Genomic DNA, 17,442 nt, shown 5'->3' with positions numbered 1-17,442 from the left:
AGGGGCAGAGAGAGAGGGAGACACAGAATCTGAAGCAGGCTCCAGGCTCCAAGCTGTTAGCACAGAACCCGACGTGGGGCACAAATTCATGAACTGTGAGATTATGACCTGAGCTGACGTTGGATGCTTAACCGACTGAGCTACCCAGATGTCCCATCTGTTAGATTTTTTAAAATATATGAATAATTGCATGGTAAGTGCATGGGCATGATGAAAACGGGACCCGCAGCTCCAGGGCGCGGCTGTGGCTCTGAATGAGATTCTCCATGCACAGCCCCATCCGAGGGGACCCCGGGCTGTTTTGTGTTACACATGTGGCATTGGAGGGTACAAAATCTCCAAGGGCTTGGGTTGGTCTACCCTGAGGGAAATCTTGGAAGGTGACGATGGAAATGACTTTCAGTCTGAGGCTAAGAAACAGGTCAAATACCTGAGCCCTCAGATCTTCCTTGAAAGGCTGGGATTCTAACCTGAGGAACATTAAAGAGAGCAAGTAAGTGCGTTTATGCCATTTCAGTGTTCTTCAAACATGTGGATTTAAGCCAGCTGGGTTTGAAATCCATTCAGTTGGTGTTTTTGCCAAGAGTTTTGTGGGTGTAGAGTTTAAAAATAGCTATGTACACATAGGATGTCTGTAGGGAAATATGGGCAAATTCTAGGCTGGAAAAAGGTTCCGTGAGCAAGTGCCCTCAGTGTTTAGCCCTGAATGTTTGTAAAGACAAGAAACATTTTAGAGGTCAGAGTAACAAGCCTGTGTTACTCTTGGTCCAAACCAGGGTGTGTCTGGATCCAAATGTGGGTGTGGATAGAGTGACTCAGAAATACGTAATGGGGAGAATGAAGGGCCCAGAAATAATAACTGAAATTTAAACAGAGGTGAGGAGGGGAGAACAGAGAAAATTTCATACAAACAGATCAGAAAAGTCAGGGTTTTTCAGTCTGGAAGCATAAGGGCAGATGGGATTGAAAACAGAAAACAAAGTTAAAAATGGCGGAGGTTCTGTGTACATCCAGACTTGCTCAGCATGGCCTCGTGAGTCTTCCTCCTTGCCTACAATTCCTTCCTCTCCGCCCCCCCCCTGCAGGACATTTGGGTTGAATAACCACGAAGTGAACAGCCTGAGGCGGGTCAGGGGCCTTGACTTGGGAATGTGAAAATGGGGATTTATCATGAATGGCACACCAGCGAGGCCGCTGAAGAGCTGTGACAAATGTGAATGCCTCCCTCATGTGCTCATTTGAATCTTACTTATTCACGTACTGCTTTGGACCAAGGACTAGTTTATAATTTGCCTGGGTAGATCGGCCTTGTACCTAAACAACAGCAAGACTACCTGTGATTTGTCCTGAGTTACGGACGACCGAGTGCTTACACAGAATGACACCAGAAAGTGCTCTGACAGCAAGAACCGGTCAGACTTCCTGAGGGAGGCGCTGTTCGCACTGGCCTTGGTGGAAGGTAGGGTTTGGGTGTTGGATGGGCGGAGAGTTGGAGGAATAAGCTGAGCTTTGGCATGCGGGTGGGGAAGCACAGGGTATATTTAGTGGAGAGTTAAGAGCCTGTTTGGCCAGAGCATAGAATAGTGCTAGTATGTACAAGGTGACGGGGGCCAGGTGGTGAGAACCTTGAGGGTGTATCTGGGGAGCAGGTACTTTTGCTTGGTTGGCAAGAAGGGGCCATGGCAGGAGGGTGTGCAAAGCACTTCTCAAAAAAAAAATTGGCAGGAGTGGGGAGATGTGGGGGCCATGAAACTAGTTGGGAGTCTGTGGCCGTAGACTAGGGCAGTGGTAACACGGTTTATAAAGACACTGGATAGTGGGCGTGGCTCTCAGGCAGCAACATCAGGGGTGCAGAAATACTTTTGTAAATCAAACTGATTCGGACGTGGAGCCATCATCCTGTGTGTCGTAGGGAAGTTCCACTGTAGTTACAATTGAGTGCTGCTCTCCCCCGAATGGGGACATACAGGAGTCCAGGAGGATTAATGGTAGGTGAACTGGGGAAGGGTCTCTGGTCTCTTGTAGTCTTACTGACAACCTTGTCATCCTTGCCGTTCAGCCCCAGAGGCGTTCTTGAAGCCGGTTTCTGTATGGTGTAGACAAATTTCTTGACAGGCGAAGCATCTGACCGCCCTCACTTTACAGATGAGGAAATGGAGTCATGGAAGGTTACAGAACTTGTCCAGGGCTTTACAGCTAGTAAGGAAGGAGCCAGGATTAGAAGACCCTTGCTCTAATCACTAGTCTACAACACCTGTGTGGCTAGGGTTGGGGGGAAGGAACAGAAGGCACGTAAAACCTAGAGAGGGCGAAGAGGCAGGAATGGGGGCAGACGTGATGTGAAAATTGAGAACCCTCAAAGTGGCTGGGTTTCTCTAGTTTTACAATCCTTATTTGTTCATTATAAAATTAATAAATGTTTATCATGGAAAATGTGTCAAGTGCAAAAAAGAAAATGAAACAGAAAAAATACCCCCACGATGATACTATCCGGAAGCAAAAGCTGTTCTGCTTTGACATACTCCTTGGCAGTCTGTGTTTCTCTGCACTGTTTTACATGGTCAAGGGCAATCTATACACACGTGTTCAGGTTGTTTCCTAGTGGTTTGCTATTACAAATTGTACTATGACAAACAGATGCATAAGGCTTTACTTCCGTCTTGGATAATTTCTTTATCCATCCAGGGATAGAGGCCTGGAAATTGAGTTACAAGGCATGAGCATTTGTAAGGCTACTGAGATCTATTGCCATGCTTCTCTCCAAAAAGGTTGTACCAATTACTGCTAAGAGCCATGTAGAAACATAAATTGAGTATTAAGAACCTTTGCTCACTTGAAAAGTGAAAACGACCTCTTGCTGTGCCAGACTTGGCCACTTGATCTCGTTTGTTCCTTAGAATGACCCTATGAAGAAGGCCTCATTTCTTAAAATATTATTAATCTTGCTGCCTCAGTTTGCTCCTGAGGCGAGTGCCCTACGCCCAGCTCTGATTTCCTCCACTTTATAAATGAAGAAACCAAAGGTGAGAAGTGAAGGTGGTTTGTTTTTGTTTTTGTCTCTTTTTAAAATTTTTTTAGAGAGAGTGAGCAGGGGAGAGGAAGAGAGAGACTCTTAAGCAGGCTCCATGCTCAGCCCAGAGCCCGGCGTGGGGCTTGATCCCATGACCCTGAGATCATGACTTGAGCTGAAATCAAGAGTTGGACACTCAACCACCTGAGCCACCCCAGTGCCCCGAGAAATGAAGTATTTTGATTCGGGTCACACGGCCAGTATGTCTCAGTGATGACATTCAAATCTGGTTTTTTGGATGTGAATGCTGAAGAGAGAAGAAACCATGAACAGAACTGAGGACTCATACGGCGGAAGGAGCTGGTCTTGCCTGGTATATGAGTGTGGTGCTAGTTGGGTGTGGGTCACGCTGATTTGGGAACCGGATGTGTCCATGTGGCAGGAAGCTGGTCACATGTGGTTGGGTCACGATCCTGAGCCTGCCTCCATAGCTGCCGCCGGTTCCCTGGATCCAGCAAAGGCACAAAGGCGAAGCTGGACAGGGAATCACTCCTGGGAAGTACGGGGCAGGGCCGTGAGCTCGGACACTGACCAAAGAAGCAAAGGGGTCCCTGTGGGTCCGCACAGCCAGCTCAGGTCATACACCCAGACTGCCACTGAGCTTTATGGCTAAGGAGAATTCCAGAGCTGCTGGCATGGGGTGATTTACTTGTATAGGACACAGGAGGCTCATTTTGCAGGAAGTGGAACATAACTGTCGGAGTGGAAATAGGACCAGGACTCTCCTTGCTCAGCTTCCAGAGCTGGGCAGATCAGCTTCCTCTGTTGAGCTGGGCTGCATTTCCGGTCTTTAAACCACGTCCAAGGGCAGAGGACCTGGCAGTCAATCCGTTCTACCCATTAGTGTTGTGTCCTCTCTGATGAGAATCAGACACACAGCAGATGATGAGGAAGGAGGCGGAGGGGACGGTGGGCAGTTCTGGTCGTGGCCGGATAGGGGGCAGGCTCGCTGCTGAGGGCAGTGCAAACCCAGGCAGTTGAGGGGCGGTTGGCAAGTCGGAGCAGGTGTGGACGGTTGGAGCCTGTGAGTTGCGTGGAAGTTGGCCAAGCAGCGATGAAGGTTGGGTGGACGGGTGAGCCCCCCGCCCCGGGGAGGCCGGGCAGTGAGGCCGGGCCAGTGCTTGCAGGGACAGGACAGAGGGGAGCGTTGCAGGTGCCACACGGCCCGCGGCGCCCGAAGGAGAGAAGAGGCGGGAAGGCACAACGGGTTGCACAGGCTTGAGGCGTTGGGGGTTGGCGAAGGGAAGCTCAGCTGGAGATCTGGGAGCAGCAGCGGCGGCAGGTGGGCACAAGCACAAGGTCTGGCTTTGCCGGCAGCCGCTTGAGATGGAGGAGAGACAGAAGCCGGGAAGCTGAGGATGTGATGACGGACAGGCATTTTCCTGTCAGGGGGGAATCGTCCAGAGAGTGGCGAGGGGACAGCGGAACTTGTGTTTTAAAAAGCGCTGGGAAGCCAGCCCTCACCGTGCTCCCTGCACTTGGGAATGTGAGGAGCCTGGAGCCCCGGGGTCAGAACACGTGCCATCCTGCAGCCCCAGTGTAAGAGGAAAGAACCTCAGCCTTCACTCAGTATGGCTGTGCTGTAGGCATCGCAGGGCTTTCATGCAAATTACGCAATTTAAGTCTCCTAATTATCCCCCAAGGTAGGTATTGTTGTCCGTATCTTACAGATGGTGAAACTGAGGCCCAGGAGAGTGAAATAACTTGCCCTCAGCTCACACAGTGGGTGATGGTCAGAATTGGAAGCCAGGCCTGCTTGATGCCAAAATCTGAACACGTAGGTACTTGCACCAGAGGTTAATTCCATCAGAGCGATCAGCGGGACTATAAAATCTAAACATTAATGATGGTAGTAGGGGCGGCTGGTTCTCTGAGGGAGAGACGACATCTCTTCTGTCAGTCCCGGGTCCTGAGCACCCAGCCTGACACGTAGTGGAGCTCAGTAAATGCTTGTTGGATGAATAAGTGAATCTCTTCAGAGCAATGAAGAAAGAAGTACGGGGACCTGAATTTGTATCAATTCTCAGGAAGCTCGGGGAGGGATGCTGAGGGGATCTGTAACTTATCAGGAAGGGCTTCCAAGTGCCAGGGAGAGGGGTAGAGAGTGGAGTAGACTTTGGAACCACAGAGCATGGGTGAGGATGCAGAGGGGCCTCCAGAAGATGTGGTCTCTCTATGCGTGTAGGCGAAAACCATGGGTAGAAGCCTCTGCTTTCTCAGTGGGATGTTGGCCTCATCACCTGCCCTCCACGTGCCAAACTATAGATTTGGTCTCCAGAGTGGAGGAAGCCACCCTTCAGGCTCTCTGCCCTCTCCCCACAGTGTGGCTGGAGATGTCTAGCAAGGCTCAGTCAACCCATGGTTGTGTCTGCTCCTCCAGATCTTGTAAATTCCATCCTTCAATCAAGAAAGCTATCAACTTGGACCAAACTAGTATCCCTTGAGAGAAAATCACTCCTGGAAATCCCTAAGTGATTTTTAGAAATCTGTGCTAAGGAAAACTTGGTTCCCATTGAGGAATACCATCAAGGCAACTTAAATTATAATGAATTTAAGGCAATGTCACTAGATTTTCAAATCCTATGTGAGAACCAGGCTACTCACGTTTCCCTTTTTGCTTTGGCTTCTGGGAGAGTCATCCACAACAGTTAGGTTTTTCTTTCGTTATGGTTGGCATATTTATGGACCCTTTAGCCCTTAGCCCTGCTTTTCTACTTCTATTTGCATTGTCTTCAGTCGTGATTTCAGTTGCTGTGATACCTTGTAGAAATAAAATAAATGCAGAATAATAAGTGGAAATGAAATGCTTTCTTGTTCATCTGGGTGGAGCCGTCTTCAACGAAAAGGGTGGTTGCTGGCCCTCCTGGGCATGGCGGCCAGCAGGTGGCACCAAAGCTTTCCCACAGCCAGCTAGCTAGGGAGGTGAGTTGGCCTGAAGGATTTCGTTCATCAGGCCCTTTCTTGGACTGTGCCACACACATGTGGAGTTGCTCCTGTTCCAAAATGCTCTGAGCTTTGTTCTAGAGATTGGGCAAGGCTGACCTCGGGGAACCTGGCTGGCTTCTTCCAGATGCTCAACTTATAAGACCAGTGTTTCAAATAACGGGGTGGTTGCAGCAATCTCCAACTGGACTAGGCCAGTTGGGGCCTGTGCCTCATCTATCTAAGCATTTTTTCTATATCATCTTAGGCAGCTGGGAGTGGGACCCTCATCACAGATGGAGAGCTCAGAAAGCATGCCATAGGGACCCAGAGAAGGGGCCTTTTCAGTTTCACCAAATAACTCTGGAGACTTCTGAAATGGATATGTTGATCCTAATTTTGGGCACATAATTGGACAATAGTTATCACATCTCTAGAAAAATTATTAAAGACCAAAGTGTGCCAACAATTACCATTGATATTTCTTCCGTTATTCACTCAAATTATGTGATTTAAAGACATTTTGTATCTAGACTTCTATGCCCAGGATTAGAAAACAGCCTTCAGTAAAAGTTGGAAGAGTTTAATTATATAAAAATCTTTAAATTCAGGTTCTGACCCCTCCTGAATCCATTTTTATAATGTAAAGTCAATTTCTCATGTTATTTTTCTCAAGCCTCTACCGTATCTGATCAATTGTATTTCCAAGGAATTAAAGAGAAACAGAACCCTATAAATCATAAGAGGCATTTGTGTTGAGACCAGAAACACAGAGAGATGTGGTGGGCAGGGAGGGGGAAAGAGGACTATTCAGCTCTCTCCACTGCTCTCCTGAAATTCAGATTTGAGATCATTGACCACAATGGCTCGTTGATAGCATTCTGGGGGTTTGGGAGAGAGGAGCTCTTCACGATTACTTTTATTTGTCCTAAAGAATCTCTTCCAGGAATTCTGAATCTACTTAGGTGTTTCTTACCTGATGAATTGGAGAATTCATTCATCTACACAGACCTCCAGCAGGGGGAAAGAAAGACTCCTGTATTTTTCCTGATTTACATGGTTTTCCCAATAAAAGTAAACATTTGGTCTTACTTGGAACGTACTTTACAGCACGGTCCCACTGACTTCCGTGTGACCGTTCCCCTGTTCTTGGGTCACAGGGCTCAAAGAACACCCAGGACTATATTCCATTTTGTACACACGTCAGCCCTCCGATCACAAAATTATCTTTGGTAGCTCACCAACCCACCCCCCATGGGTGACCCAAGATGATTTCTGTAGGGGCTGGCAGGTCAGTTAGGAACTACCTAAGAAGCATTTGATCTTTCTAGCCCATACTGGGTGGTATTTAGAGTAGACCACGGTGGGACCGTAAGCAGTAATTTGGGGAGTCTTTTTGGAAAAGAGACAAGAGATGGGTTGTCCTAGACCAGGACATGTGGCACCATGCCCCACCGCCTGTGCAACGCTGGGGGGAGATATAAGGTCAACAAGAGATTGGGCTCCATTAAATGACAAAAAACTGGGGCTAAAATCTAGATTTCCTACACCACAGAGCCTAATCCAGGAGGGAAATAATTTGAGACTGCCTCGTGTGTTTCAATTGAACAAATTTATTGAGCATTTACAGTATGTCAGCATCTATCACGACAAAAGTAATGAGGATCCCCCAGTGCGGGTCAGGAGACTTCCTGGATGAGGAAAATGCTGGTGCACAGCCAGAAGTTGAAGCTGGGGCTTTGTCAACATCTCTCTGTGACATTCTTCTGCACAGGGTGTACGGGCACTTCTGACCACAGCCTGGGAGGGAAGGCGGGGGGGGATGCATGAATGTGTGTAGTGGGCTTCCCTCAGTGCTCCCCTTGTGTTACAGGGGCATCTTGCGTTTCCTGCTTTTAAATGGCATCGCTGACATCCTTTGGGGTCGCTGAACTGGGTAGACTGGACTGTGCCGAGGGTGGGTCACAAAGAAGGGATCGGATCAGACAGCATCAGGGTTGGGCTCCGAAGCAATCCTGGGGGTGCATGCAAGTATAATAAGGGTACTGGTGGGGGGGGAAGCCAGGAGGAACCAAACTTGGCAGTTGGTCCACTTCTTTATGTCTCGTGGACCTTTGCTACGCATGAGCTTGCCTCCTGTTCCTCAGAGGCTGCATCGACACCTCGGAGTTTTCTCTTCCCTAACGTTAACATGTTTCTCATCCTCAGCTGCCGTGAGTCACATTTCCGGAGGGGAGGTACACAGCTAGTGGCTTTCTAGGAACCATCTCAGCAGAAAGAAGTCCCTCACTGCTCTGAGCCCTGTGGTTCTGTAGTCACTGGCATGACGTGAGGACCCCACAGCAGCAGAGGGCTGCAGACTGAGAAGCTTTACTGTGGACTGTGCCCGAGATCGTAAATCAACCTCAGTCCAGCACGAGGCTTAGGCCGGTTCTTGTGAAGAAAGCTCCACTGGAACTCAGCCACGCCCATTCACGTACACATCTTCCATGGCTGCTTTCGCACTGTGATGACAGAGTTGAGTAGTTGCAACAGAAACCCAATGGCTGGCAAAACCTAACATGTTCATTACCTAGCCCTTTCTAGAAAAAAGTTTGCTCTCTCCTGGCCCAGAATTATAAGAGATCATGTTTTTACTTAAAATGGAGCATATTATGATTTGGGAGGCCGGGAATATCCAGGATGTTTGGGACAGGATCTGAGCTTCTCGTTACAGGGAAGGCAAAGGCTTAACGGCAGCTTGGAGGACAGCGTCGACGAGGATTCTGAGGCGGTGTCTGGACTGGTCTGGGCACTTCCAGAGAGGTGAGAGCTGGGTTACGAGTCGTGTAGGCGAGGAGCACCCGATGAGGAAATGAGCAAGGCAAATAAATCCATGCCCTTCTTTCCCAAAGGTGAAAGCACTTGGCACTGCTGCGTTTGGAACTGTAAACATACCCTCACTGGAGTGAGAAAGGTGACACTGAACTACCATTCAAGCTTGACAGAGGCAGACAACAGGCAGAAAAGGCTAAGGTTGGGCTAGAGCTCCTGCTTCAGTTAAGGCTTCTATGTACTCATGGGAGGCTAGCAATGAAAGTGTTCGTCCAGGGCGGCATTTCCTGTAAAGCTTCCCATTTGGAGAAGACGGGGGCATTTATTAATCTGTGCAATCGAAATGCCGCTTAAAAAATGTTACAAATTATTTAAGGACGAAAAGATCAGGGTGTGTGACAATGCACGTTTATTGGAGACAGTGGTATAAAATGTGGCTCCTGTCATTTATATAGAGACGTATATACGTAGCCCTTGGACTGTGGGTTTTAAAGTTGAAGAATCTTAACACTACCTACTCCAATGAGCAATTCTGCAGTGATCCAAATAAATCCGGGTAGTGGAGTGGTCCTCCGCAGACTCTCCTTGTTACGGTGAAGGTGTCACTGAAAGGTGGATGCCAGTCTGGTTTGGGGAACTCAAATCACAGAGTCTGTCACTCAGGATAAATCCTTCTAAAATATATTAGCTACCTTCGCATAAATCCAGATTTCCCGATGTCGCACGGCATCCAAGTGAGACGCTACCATAGTCTGATATATGTTTACTGTTTTATCAAGCTGAGGTTTTTCACTATTAAGCACTCCCTGGAAATTCTCAGGGCCACTGGTCCCTGGTAATGCAAATACGTACGCAGAATCCAGTAAGCTGTACGTTACGTTATGGTGCACTAATCTCTCCTACAGGTCACTTAGTATCTTTCCCACATTCAACGTTTTGGCTTTAATTGTTTTTCCTTCACAGCATGAAAAATTGCCAAATCAGCTCCGGCTGACTAGGTTTTCTTTTCATTTCAAATAATTATAGGAAGCATTTAAATTGTATTAAGTGCACTAGACCGTATCTCAAAGGGAACGGAGGATTCAAAAAATTTTTACAACAGAAGCTTGAGAATTTATTTGCATAAAAACGCTGGTATTTTTCCACCGAGTGTCTAGAAACCTGCCCCCTCTCAGGTAAGCATGGGCCGTGCGGCCAACGTGTGATGAGCCGGATCCCAGACAGACCGGGCTGAGAACGCGGGCAGGGTTCGGGCCCCAGCGGGGCCAGTAGGACCCGAGCCAGTGTGTCTGAAAAGCAAGGGCAGAGGGTGTTCAGATGTAGAATTCCTCCATGGCATTGTCCACAGGTCCGGCCAACGCTGGGGGCGGTGGGGCATCCCCGCCGGTCTGCTCGGCGCTGGGAGCAGCACAGGGAGGCTCCGGCGCGGACTCTGTCAGCGAGGAGGGGCCGGAAGCAGTGGGAGCAGCAGCAGCTGTCGCGGAGGGGCTGGCGGGCCCTTTGGTGAAGAAAGGGAGGGAAGCCCAGGAGGTGTCTGTGGTCACCCCGCCCCCAGCGGGCAGTGGTCCGTCTCTGGAACCCCTGGGCTTGGACCAGTGGCCGCCGCATCTTGCAGAGGGGAGGGCTGCTTCCCCGGTGCCGCAGAACCTACTGGGTGCGGAATACGCAGAGACCACAGAGAGGTCCGAGGAGGACAGGCGGAGGCCCGTGTCCACGTCCGTCTCCTGGGCCCCCTCCAAGTCATCGATGGAGAGGAGGCAGCCATGCCTCCACTCCGATGCCCTGTGCCCCGCGTCACCTGTGTTTGAGAACCACTGTGGTAGGGCCGAGGAGCCCGGGGAGGGGTCTCCCGTGGGCAAACAAAACAAGGACTTGCTTCTCTGGAAAGACCAGGGGAGGCTGGGAGGGCCGCTGGCTCGTTGGGGCCCAGGAGGCAGGCCCGTGGGGCCGGGCCCCAGGTGTGACCCTTCCGGCAGGGGCTGCTGGCTGCCGCCAGGTGTGCTGCTCGGGGCCGGGGCCGCGGTGCTCGGCGGAGGCGCGGGATGAGGTCTCTGCTCGGACGGGGGCTGAGTTCTGCCGGGTTTCGGAAACTTCCTGTGCACCCTTTGCGCCTGTAAGGGGGAAGAGGGCGCATCAGGTTAGCGGTGGGCGGGACTGTCACGAGACACACTTCCTGGTCACTGGAAAATTCCAGCAGGGTCACGGCCATCAAACAAGACCAGGAATTTCCTTCTCCGAACTCTAACGCGAAGACAGAGGCGGCAGAGCTGGGGAGAGTGTGGCTTATCTCAGCCTGAGGAGCCCTCTCTGAACCTGGGAGGAGATGCAGGCCCTGGCCTTGCAGGGAGTAACTGCTTGCTCAGCGGATTAGCCACAAGAATGAGGGTTGGGCTGCGCACGGAGGAGGGAGATAAGAATTACCAGTAAGTGCAAACAGGATGCTGGGAGGATGTGTTTCTCTCCAACCAGAGCACCACTATTTGCATGTAACTCATGGGAAGATGAGGGCGATCAGGGTGGGGTAGCACAGAGCATCTCAGCTCAGAAAACACAGGACTTGATTCCAGTACATGTGTGATTGCCAGGACATATCCTAGGGGTGGCCCGTGGCTCAGGGCAGTATATCTGTGACGAGTGAGGGGCTATCAGGAAATTAGCATTTATTTACTTGCCGTCTGGGGCCACCGATCCTCCACAGACCTTGCCTTTCAGGACCTGGACAGGAAAGGGGGCTGCTGACTACTGCCTGACACCGTGGATGCCCCACAGACCTTGGATAAGCCGTCTCTCTGCCTTTAACACCTCACCCTGTTGTGCTATTCCCCCACCCTCCCTGTGGCGCACCAGGAACCTGCTTCCGTTGCACAGAACTGGGGACTTCTCTTTCCACTGCACATTCCCACTTGGGTCTGCTTCTCTGAGATTCTCCGCCTGGCCTACCTCAGTGCCCAAGCTTACGGGCCAACCTTACTATGCCAAGTTTCCATGAAATAATGGTTTTGGGACTAGCAGGTTTGGCTCTATTAAGTACAGGATCATCTGATTTATGAATCCTTGAGATAAGGATTAGGAGGATGGTTTACTATCAGAGATATTTCCTGGCACCCAGCAGGCTATGAGACACCGGCCCTTCCCTACACAACAAGCACCCTTACCTCCCTATTAAATGGGAACTGAGTCTTCCCACAGCCACTTGGGAAATAGTTGAATGTAATATACATTTATCGTGCATCTGTTACAGGCAAAGGAGGAAGGACTGCAATGAGACTCAGTCTTTGACCGCATGAAACTTACATTTCATTGAAAGGATAGGAGACAAAAAAGAAATTGGTCAGACAAGAACGAGACTGTGATGACGGGCACAATAATAGGGCTATGAGGGCAAGACCATGCCTGCCCGGTAGGAGCAGAGGAGTCTTCAGGGGAGGTGGCCCTCAAGGTGAGCCTTTGAGATGGGCAGCTGTTCTCCTGGTGGATGGCATGAGTGGAGAGGAGGCTGTTCTGGAGAGAGGCCAACTCAAACAGAGGCTGACTGTTGGCAGGTAAGCAAGGAACTTGCAGGGGGCACTGGTAGTCTGGCTTGATTACAGTGCAGGTGCATGAAAAGCAGTGACAGAAGATAAGTTGCAAATGGAGTCTAGTGCCATAGTGGTCAAGGAGACCTTGACTAACTGGGCAAGAAATCTACATACTTCTCTTTATGTTGAAGTCTTAATTGTTGGAGTTATTTTGACCAACAAATATATGAATATATGACCATTCCTTTCATCAATTTCTAAGATCTTTGCCTAATTGCAGATATTGCAATCTTTTTTTTTAAAGTTTTAAAATTTATTTTGAGAGAGAGCACGCGCATGTGGGGGAGGGGCACAGAGGGAGAGAAAGAATCCCAAACAGGATCTGCGCTGATGTGGGGCTTGATACCACGGCCATGAGATCGTGACCTGAGCCAAAATCAAGAGTCAGATGCTTAATGGCTGAGCCACCCAGGGGCCCTGATATCTCGTAATCTTATAAACAGACTCATTGACTCATTCTTTCAATCAACATCAAGGAGGGTCTTTTATGCAGGGCTTCCTCACTGGTGTGTTTATGCTTTGAATGGGTTATCAAAGGCAAGCTGAGATCTGGATCTCTTTCACCAGCAGCCTGTTGCACTATATAAATATTATTATCATTTTCTATGTGCTCTTTGGTGTGAGAAATGTCTGGAGGGCCAGGCCACATAATTTTGCGTAAGACATGGTCTTAGCCCCCAACAATTAACAATACAATGTTCAAGTATAATAAAGTGAGCTCTGATGATAAAGTGAATGGCAATATACAAGCCATGTTAAGGCACAGAGGAGGGAGAGGTTGAATAGGGGTGAGGCAGCATGGGGAAAGGTAGGGTCACACTTGGATGAAATCTTAGAAGTGGAAGAAATGTTTGCCACCTGGAGGGCAACAGATGAAGCATGGAACCACACTCAGGCACAAAAGCAGCCTGATCAGAGGCTGGAGGCAGGAACCAAAGCCAAGAGGTGAGCTCTGAGAGGTGAGAGGAGTCTTGTCGTGGTGGGCCCCAAATCATGTAGTATGTATAAGGCACCTGCATTTCAAAACCCAAAGGCCTGAAAGCAAGATGGTGGCATGGCCAAATCTGTGGCAGCAGGGTAAAGGAGAAAGGACTGGATGGGGAGGGGGGGGCAAGACTGGTGGCAGAAAGAGCATTTGGAAGATACTGCTGTAGTCTTTCACTTTTTAAGATTCATGTCAAGTAAGCTGCATTTTCACTTGCTCGCATGAGTTTCTTAAACATCAGTTCAGATATTCAGGATTTTGTATGGCTTTGCTGTCCACCCTTCCTGATCCTCTCAATTCTCAGTCTCTACATCCTGTAGCGTGGATGTGTACCCTTGTCCTGCCGATTCTACTCCTGCCCTCCAGGCTCTGGAGAGCATCCTGAAATTCCCAAATCATTCTGCCAAGGGTGGCTTAAGGAGCTAAAGGTGAAAGCGGCAATTGAGATTTCTGACGGTCTGAAATTATTGACGCTTGAAGAATGTGACGCAGAGTGCTTTTAGTGCAGGTTGTAAGTGGGTTCGGTGTCAGTCTTCTAAAGATAGCGCTCCACAAGGCTGTCCTCACCATGACACTTCAGTTTGCAGCAGCCCCAGCTTTTATGTGCACGGGGGACCTTGCTGAACATGGCAAGAAGACTTGGAGCCGAGCTGGTTCCTGCTGGAGGTATGATCCACTCAGTAGGGCTTGCTGCTCCATGCTCCGGCATCTCCCGGACTCCCACCCAGCCCTTCTGACTCTGGAAGGGTAAGCATGAAGAGTCCTACCTTTGGGATGGGGACAGGAGCAGCCTCTGAAGGCACAGCTGTGCCCAAGAGGTATCACAGCGAGGTGGCTGTCGGGGAGGCAAACTGATTTTCTTACTCGCTGGAGTTTGGCCAAACAAGAGAAGATAAATCATGAAGCTCTTTACAGAAGGAAGTCCTCGGGGATGGAGGATGCTTTGGGAGGGGAGAGGCAATGTTTATTAATTAAAATGTCTATCAGGGCCAATTCCCCGGGGTGCCCCAGTGTATTTTCTTATTTGGAAATTTTCTTACACATTACCCTATCACTTCCATCTTTGGAGCCTTATTCGAGGCGCACGCTCTTGGCGAGCATGTTTGCATTCTCAGTATGCTTGAAAAAGGGAGCCTCTGAATATTACTTCCTGAGAAGCCAAAGGCCAAGGTTCCCAAGAAAGAAAGTGCTAGGAGACATCTCAATCTTTCCGCTGTCAGGGACAGTGTGGTGTTAACTTTGACTTAAAACCAGGAACAACTGGCAGAGGAGGAACACTTGATGGCAGGTATTGTCATCGCTGTGCTTGTTTAACAAACCTACCTGTGCTCTCTTATTTTTACTCCATTATGAAGGCAGGAATTCAGATAAACCCTAAATTATGCTGCTTTGAAGAGAGGAGGAGGCACCTGGTGTTTGTCACCAGAGGGGGGCCCAGGTGCACCGTGGAAGTGCCAGCTGGGCAGGTGGGGCTCCAACTGGACCGGTGTTGGCTGGTGGTAATGACAGGGTCTGGGGGCAGGGAGCTGCAGGAGGGTGGCTGCGAGCCTCCACACCCCAGCTCTCGGGCTGAGCACACGTGGGATGTGTTTGCAGCACATCTGGTATTCCCTGGTGGTATTCCCCAGCTCTGTACAGAAGAAGCAGGGTCTTGTCTGTCTGAAAGACAAGTCGCGTAGACCAAACACGGAGCTGCTTTCTTGTGTCCTCCTGGCTGCGGTAGCTGTTTCCGGACTCTCTCGTCTGCTCGTCTAACTTGACCAGGAACACTAGAGGCTGAGAATGAATGGTTGGAGATGTCTCAGGAAACCCCTCCCCAGATGATCTTTCCAGAGTTGAAACAATACCCTATGTGCCCTCCTTCCTTGGAAGCCTCTCTCTGCCCTGGCTTTTGTCTCTCAGGACTGCCTTCTGTGACAGCAGCAATGTACCTCGGGGTCACCTTCCTTTCTCTTTGAAGCAGTGCAGGCTAGCTGACTCACTGGAAGCCAGTGGTTCCCCCCTTTGCTATTTATGGAACAGAATGGCATTAGATAAATGAATCTGCTTAAGGCAGCTAGCCAGGAGATCTGATTATGTCTCTGAAATCCTCAAAAACTTGAAATTGCAGTAATCAACCCAGAAGCTTCTCATGCAACTTTGAGCATAAACAGTTTGCGGTTAGGGAGGTAAAGGAGTCTGAGCCGAAGCATCTTTTTCAATGATCTGGGTGTCAGCAGGTTCATTCCCTGGCACATGGGTAGATTCCCCAGTGAAGGGGATTCTGCCCCTGACCCAGTGACCCTGGGCAGTGTCACACCAGAGTTCATGTTCATCCTCACACTTCCTTTCTGAGAAAGGTCATTTCTTGTTGTGTCCTTGGCACAAACACAACTACTGTGGCATTGTCTGCTATGTAATGAGCCAGCAATAGAGCTTTTAACCCAGGGACTAATAAAAAAAAAATTAGGGGCAATTCAAGGAAATTGGGCAATGGGTTCACATGAGAAATCAGATTTTTGTTCTAAAGAAAAACACATCCTCCTTCTCCTTTCACTGTCCTTTGGGAAGTTTCCATATAACCACTAAGAGGGATACCCACAGGCAAAGCCTATGTTGTTTGTGAAATTCTTTAAAAAATTTTGAATAAAATTATTTTACCAAAACAATTCTTATTAAAATATAGTTGATATATAACATCAGTTCCTGGTGTACAACATAATTTTTCGATGTTTATGTATATTGTGAAATAAGCCTAGTTAATCCATCACCACAGATAGACTTTTTTTTTCCTGTAATGAGAACTTTTAATTTGCTTAGCAACTTTCAGTATACAGCCCAGTATTGTTAACTACAGCCATCAAGCTGTGTTACATCCCCAGGGCTTATTTGATAATTGAACGTTTACATCTTTTGAACAGCTTCACTCCCCATCTCCCAATTCTGACAATCACCAGTCAGTTCCTTGTATCTATGATTTTTTTTTTAATCCACATATAAGTAAGATCATGTGGTACCTCTCTTTCTCTGACTTATCTTGCTTAGCATACTGCCTTAGCATAGATAGACCCTCTGTTGTCATAACTGGTGGAATTTCCTTCTTTTTCTATGGCTAAAAAAAAACCATTTTTCTTTACACGTTCATCTGCTGGTGGGCACATAGGTGGCTTTCGTACCTTGGCTATTTTAAATAATGCTGCAGTGTACGTGGGAGGGTGCGTGCAAATATCTTTTTGCGTTACTGTTTTCATTTTCTTTGGATGAACGCTTACGAGAGGAACTGCTGGATCACATGGTGGTTCTATTTTTAGTTTTTGAGGAATCTCCATGATGTTTTCCACAGCGGCTGCAACAATTTACATTCCACAGCCTTTACTCCTCATCCTTGAGAACACGTTGTTTCTTGTCTGTTTGGTAACAGCCATTCTGATTGGGGGGAGGTGGTAGATAGCGTTTGTGGTTTAGATTTGCATGTCCCTGATGATTAGCGACGTGAGCACCGTATTATGTACCTGCTGGCCCTCTGAAAGCCCCCTATAGAAAAATCTCCATTCAGCATCTCTGCCCATTTTTTAATAAGATTTTTTTGTTTATCTGCTACTGAGTCACGTGAATTCTTTATCTGGATATCAACCCCTTACCAGATACATATTTTCTTCCACTCAGTAGGTTGCCTTTTCATTTTGTTGACGGTTGCTTTTACTCTGCTGTGCAGAGGCCTTCTAGCGTGCAGCCTCACTGTTTATTTTTGCTTCTGCTGCCTTTCCTTTTGGTGTCAAATCCAAAAAATCATCACCAAGACCAATGTCAAGCAGCTTACCACCTGTTTTCTTCTAGGGATCTTATTTCAGTTCTTAAGTTCAAGCATTTAATCCATTTCGAGTTTGTTTGCGTGTGTGGTATAAAACAGTGGTCCAGTTTCATTCTTCTGCATGTGGCTGGCTGTCCAATTTTCCCAGTCCCAGTTGCTGAAGAAACTGTCCTTTCTGCATTGTATATTCTTGGCTCCACTGTTGTAAATTAACCAACCACATAAGTGTGAATTTATTTCTGGGCTCCTTAGTCTGTTCCATGACTCTTTGTGTCTGTTTTCA

General features: G+C 48.5%; 1 protein-coding gene and 1 long non-coding RNA gene across 3 annotated transcripts in view; one reads left to right on the top strand and one right to left on the bottom strand.

The window, feature by feature from the left end:
- Positions 1-923: 923 nt before the first annotated feature.
- LOC128776156 (uncharacterized) lies at positions 924-9,238 on the top strand. The gene is made up of 4 exons (XR_008421161.1): positions 924-1,459; positions 3,079-3,383; positions 4,741-4,847; positions 8,201-9,238. It is a non-coding gene; the product is annotated as an uncharacterized LOC128776156 (long non-coding RNA).
- The window catches only part of FAM124A (family with sequence similarity 124 member A), a 100,592-nt gene continuing 90,735 nt past the window's right edge, over positions 7,586-17,442 (bottom strand). For both annotated transcript variants that reach the window (XM_053899832.1, XM_053899836.1), the window contains one exon: positions 7,586-10,917. In XM_053899832.1, coding sequence (XP_053755807.1) covers positions 10,120-10,917 — 798 coding nt within the window. In that variant the 3' untranslated portion in view covers positions 7,586-10,119. The remainder of the gene's footprint in view (positions 10,918-17,442) is intronic.

Source organism: Panthera pardus, unplaced genomic scaffold (assembly GCF_024362965.1).
Source record: "Panthera pardus isolate Hobbes unplaced genomic scaffold, ASM2436296v1 HiC_scaffold_1, whole genome shotgun sequence".
Classification (NCBI taxonomy): domain Eukaryota; kingdom Metazoa; phylum Chordata; class Mammalia; order Carnivora; family Felidae; genus Panthera; species Panthera pardus.
Note: the sequence above shows the minus strand (reverse complement) of the source record. Positions and strands in the feature narration are given on the sequence as shown.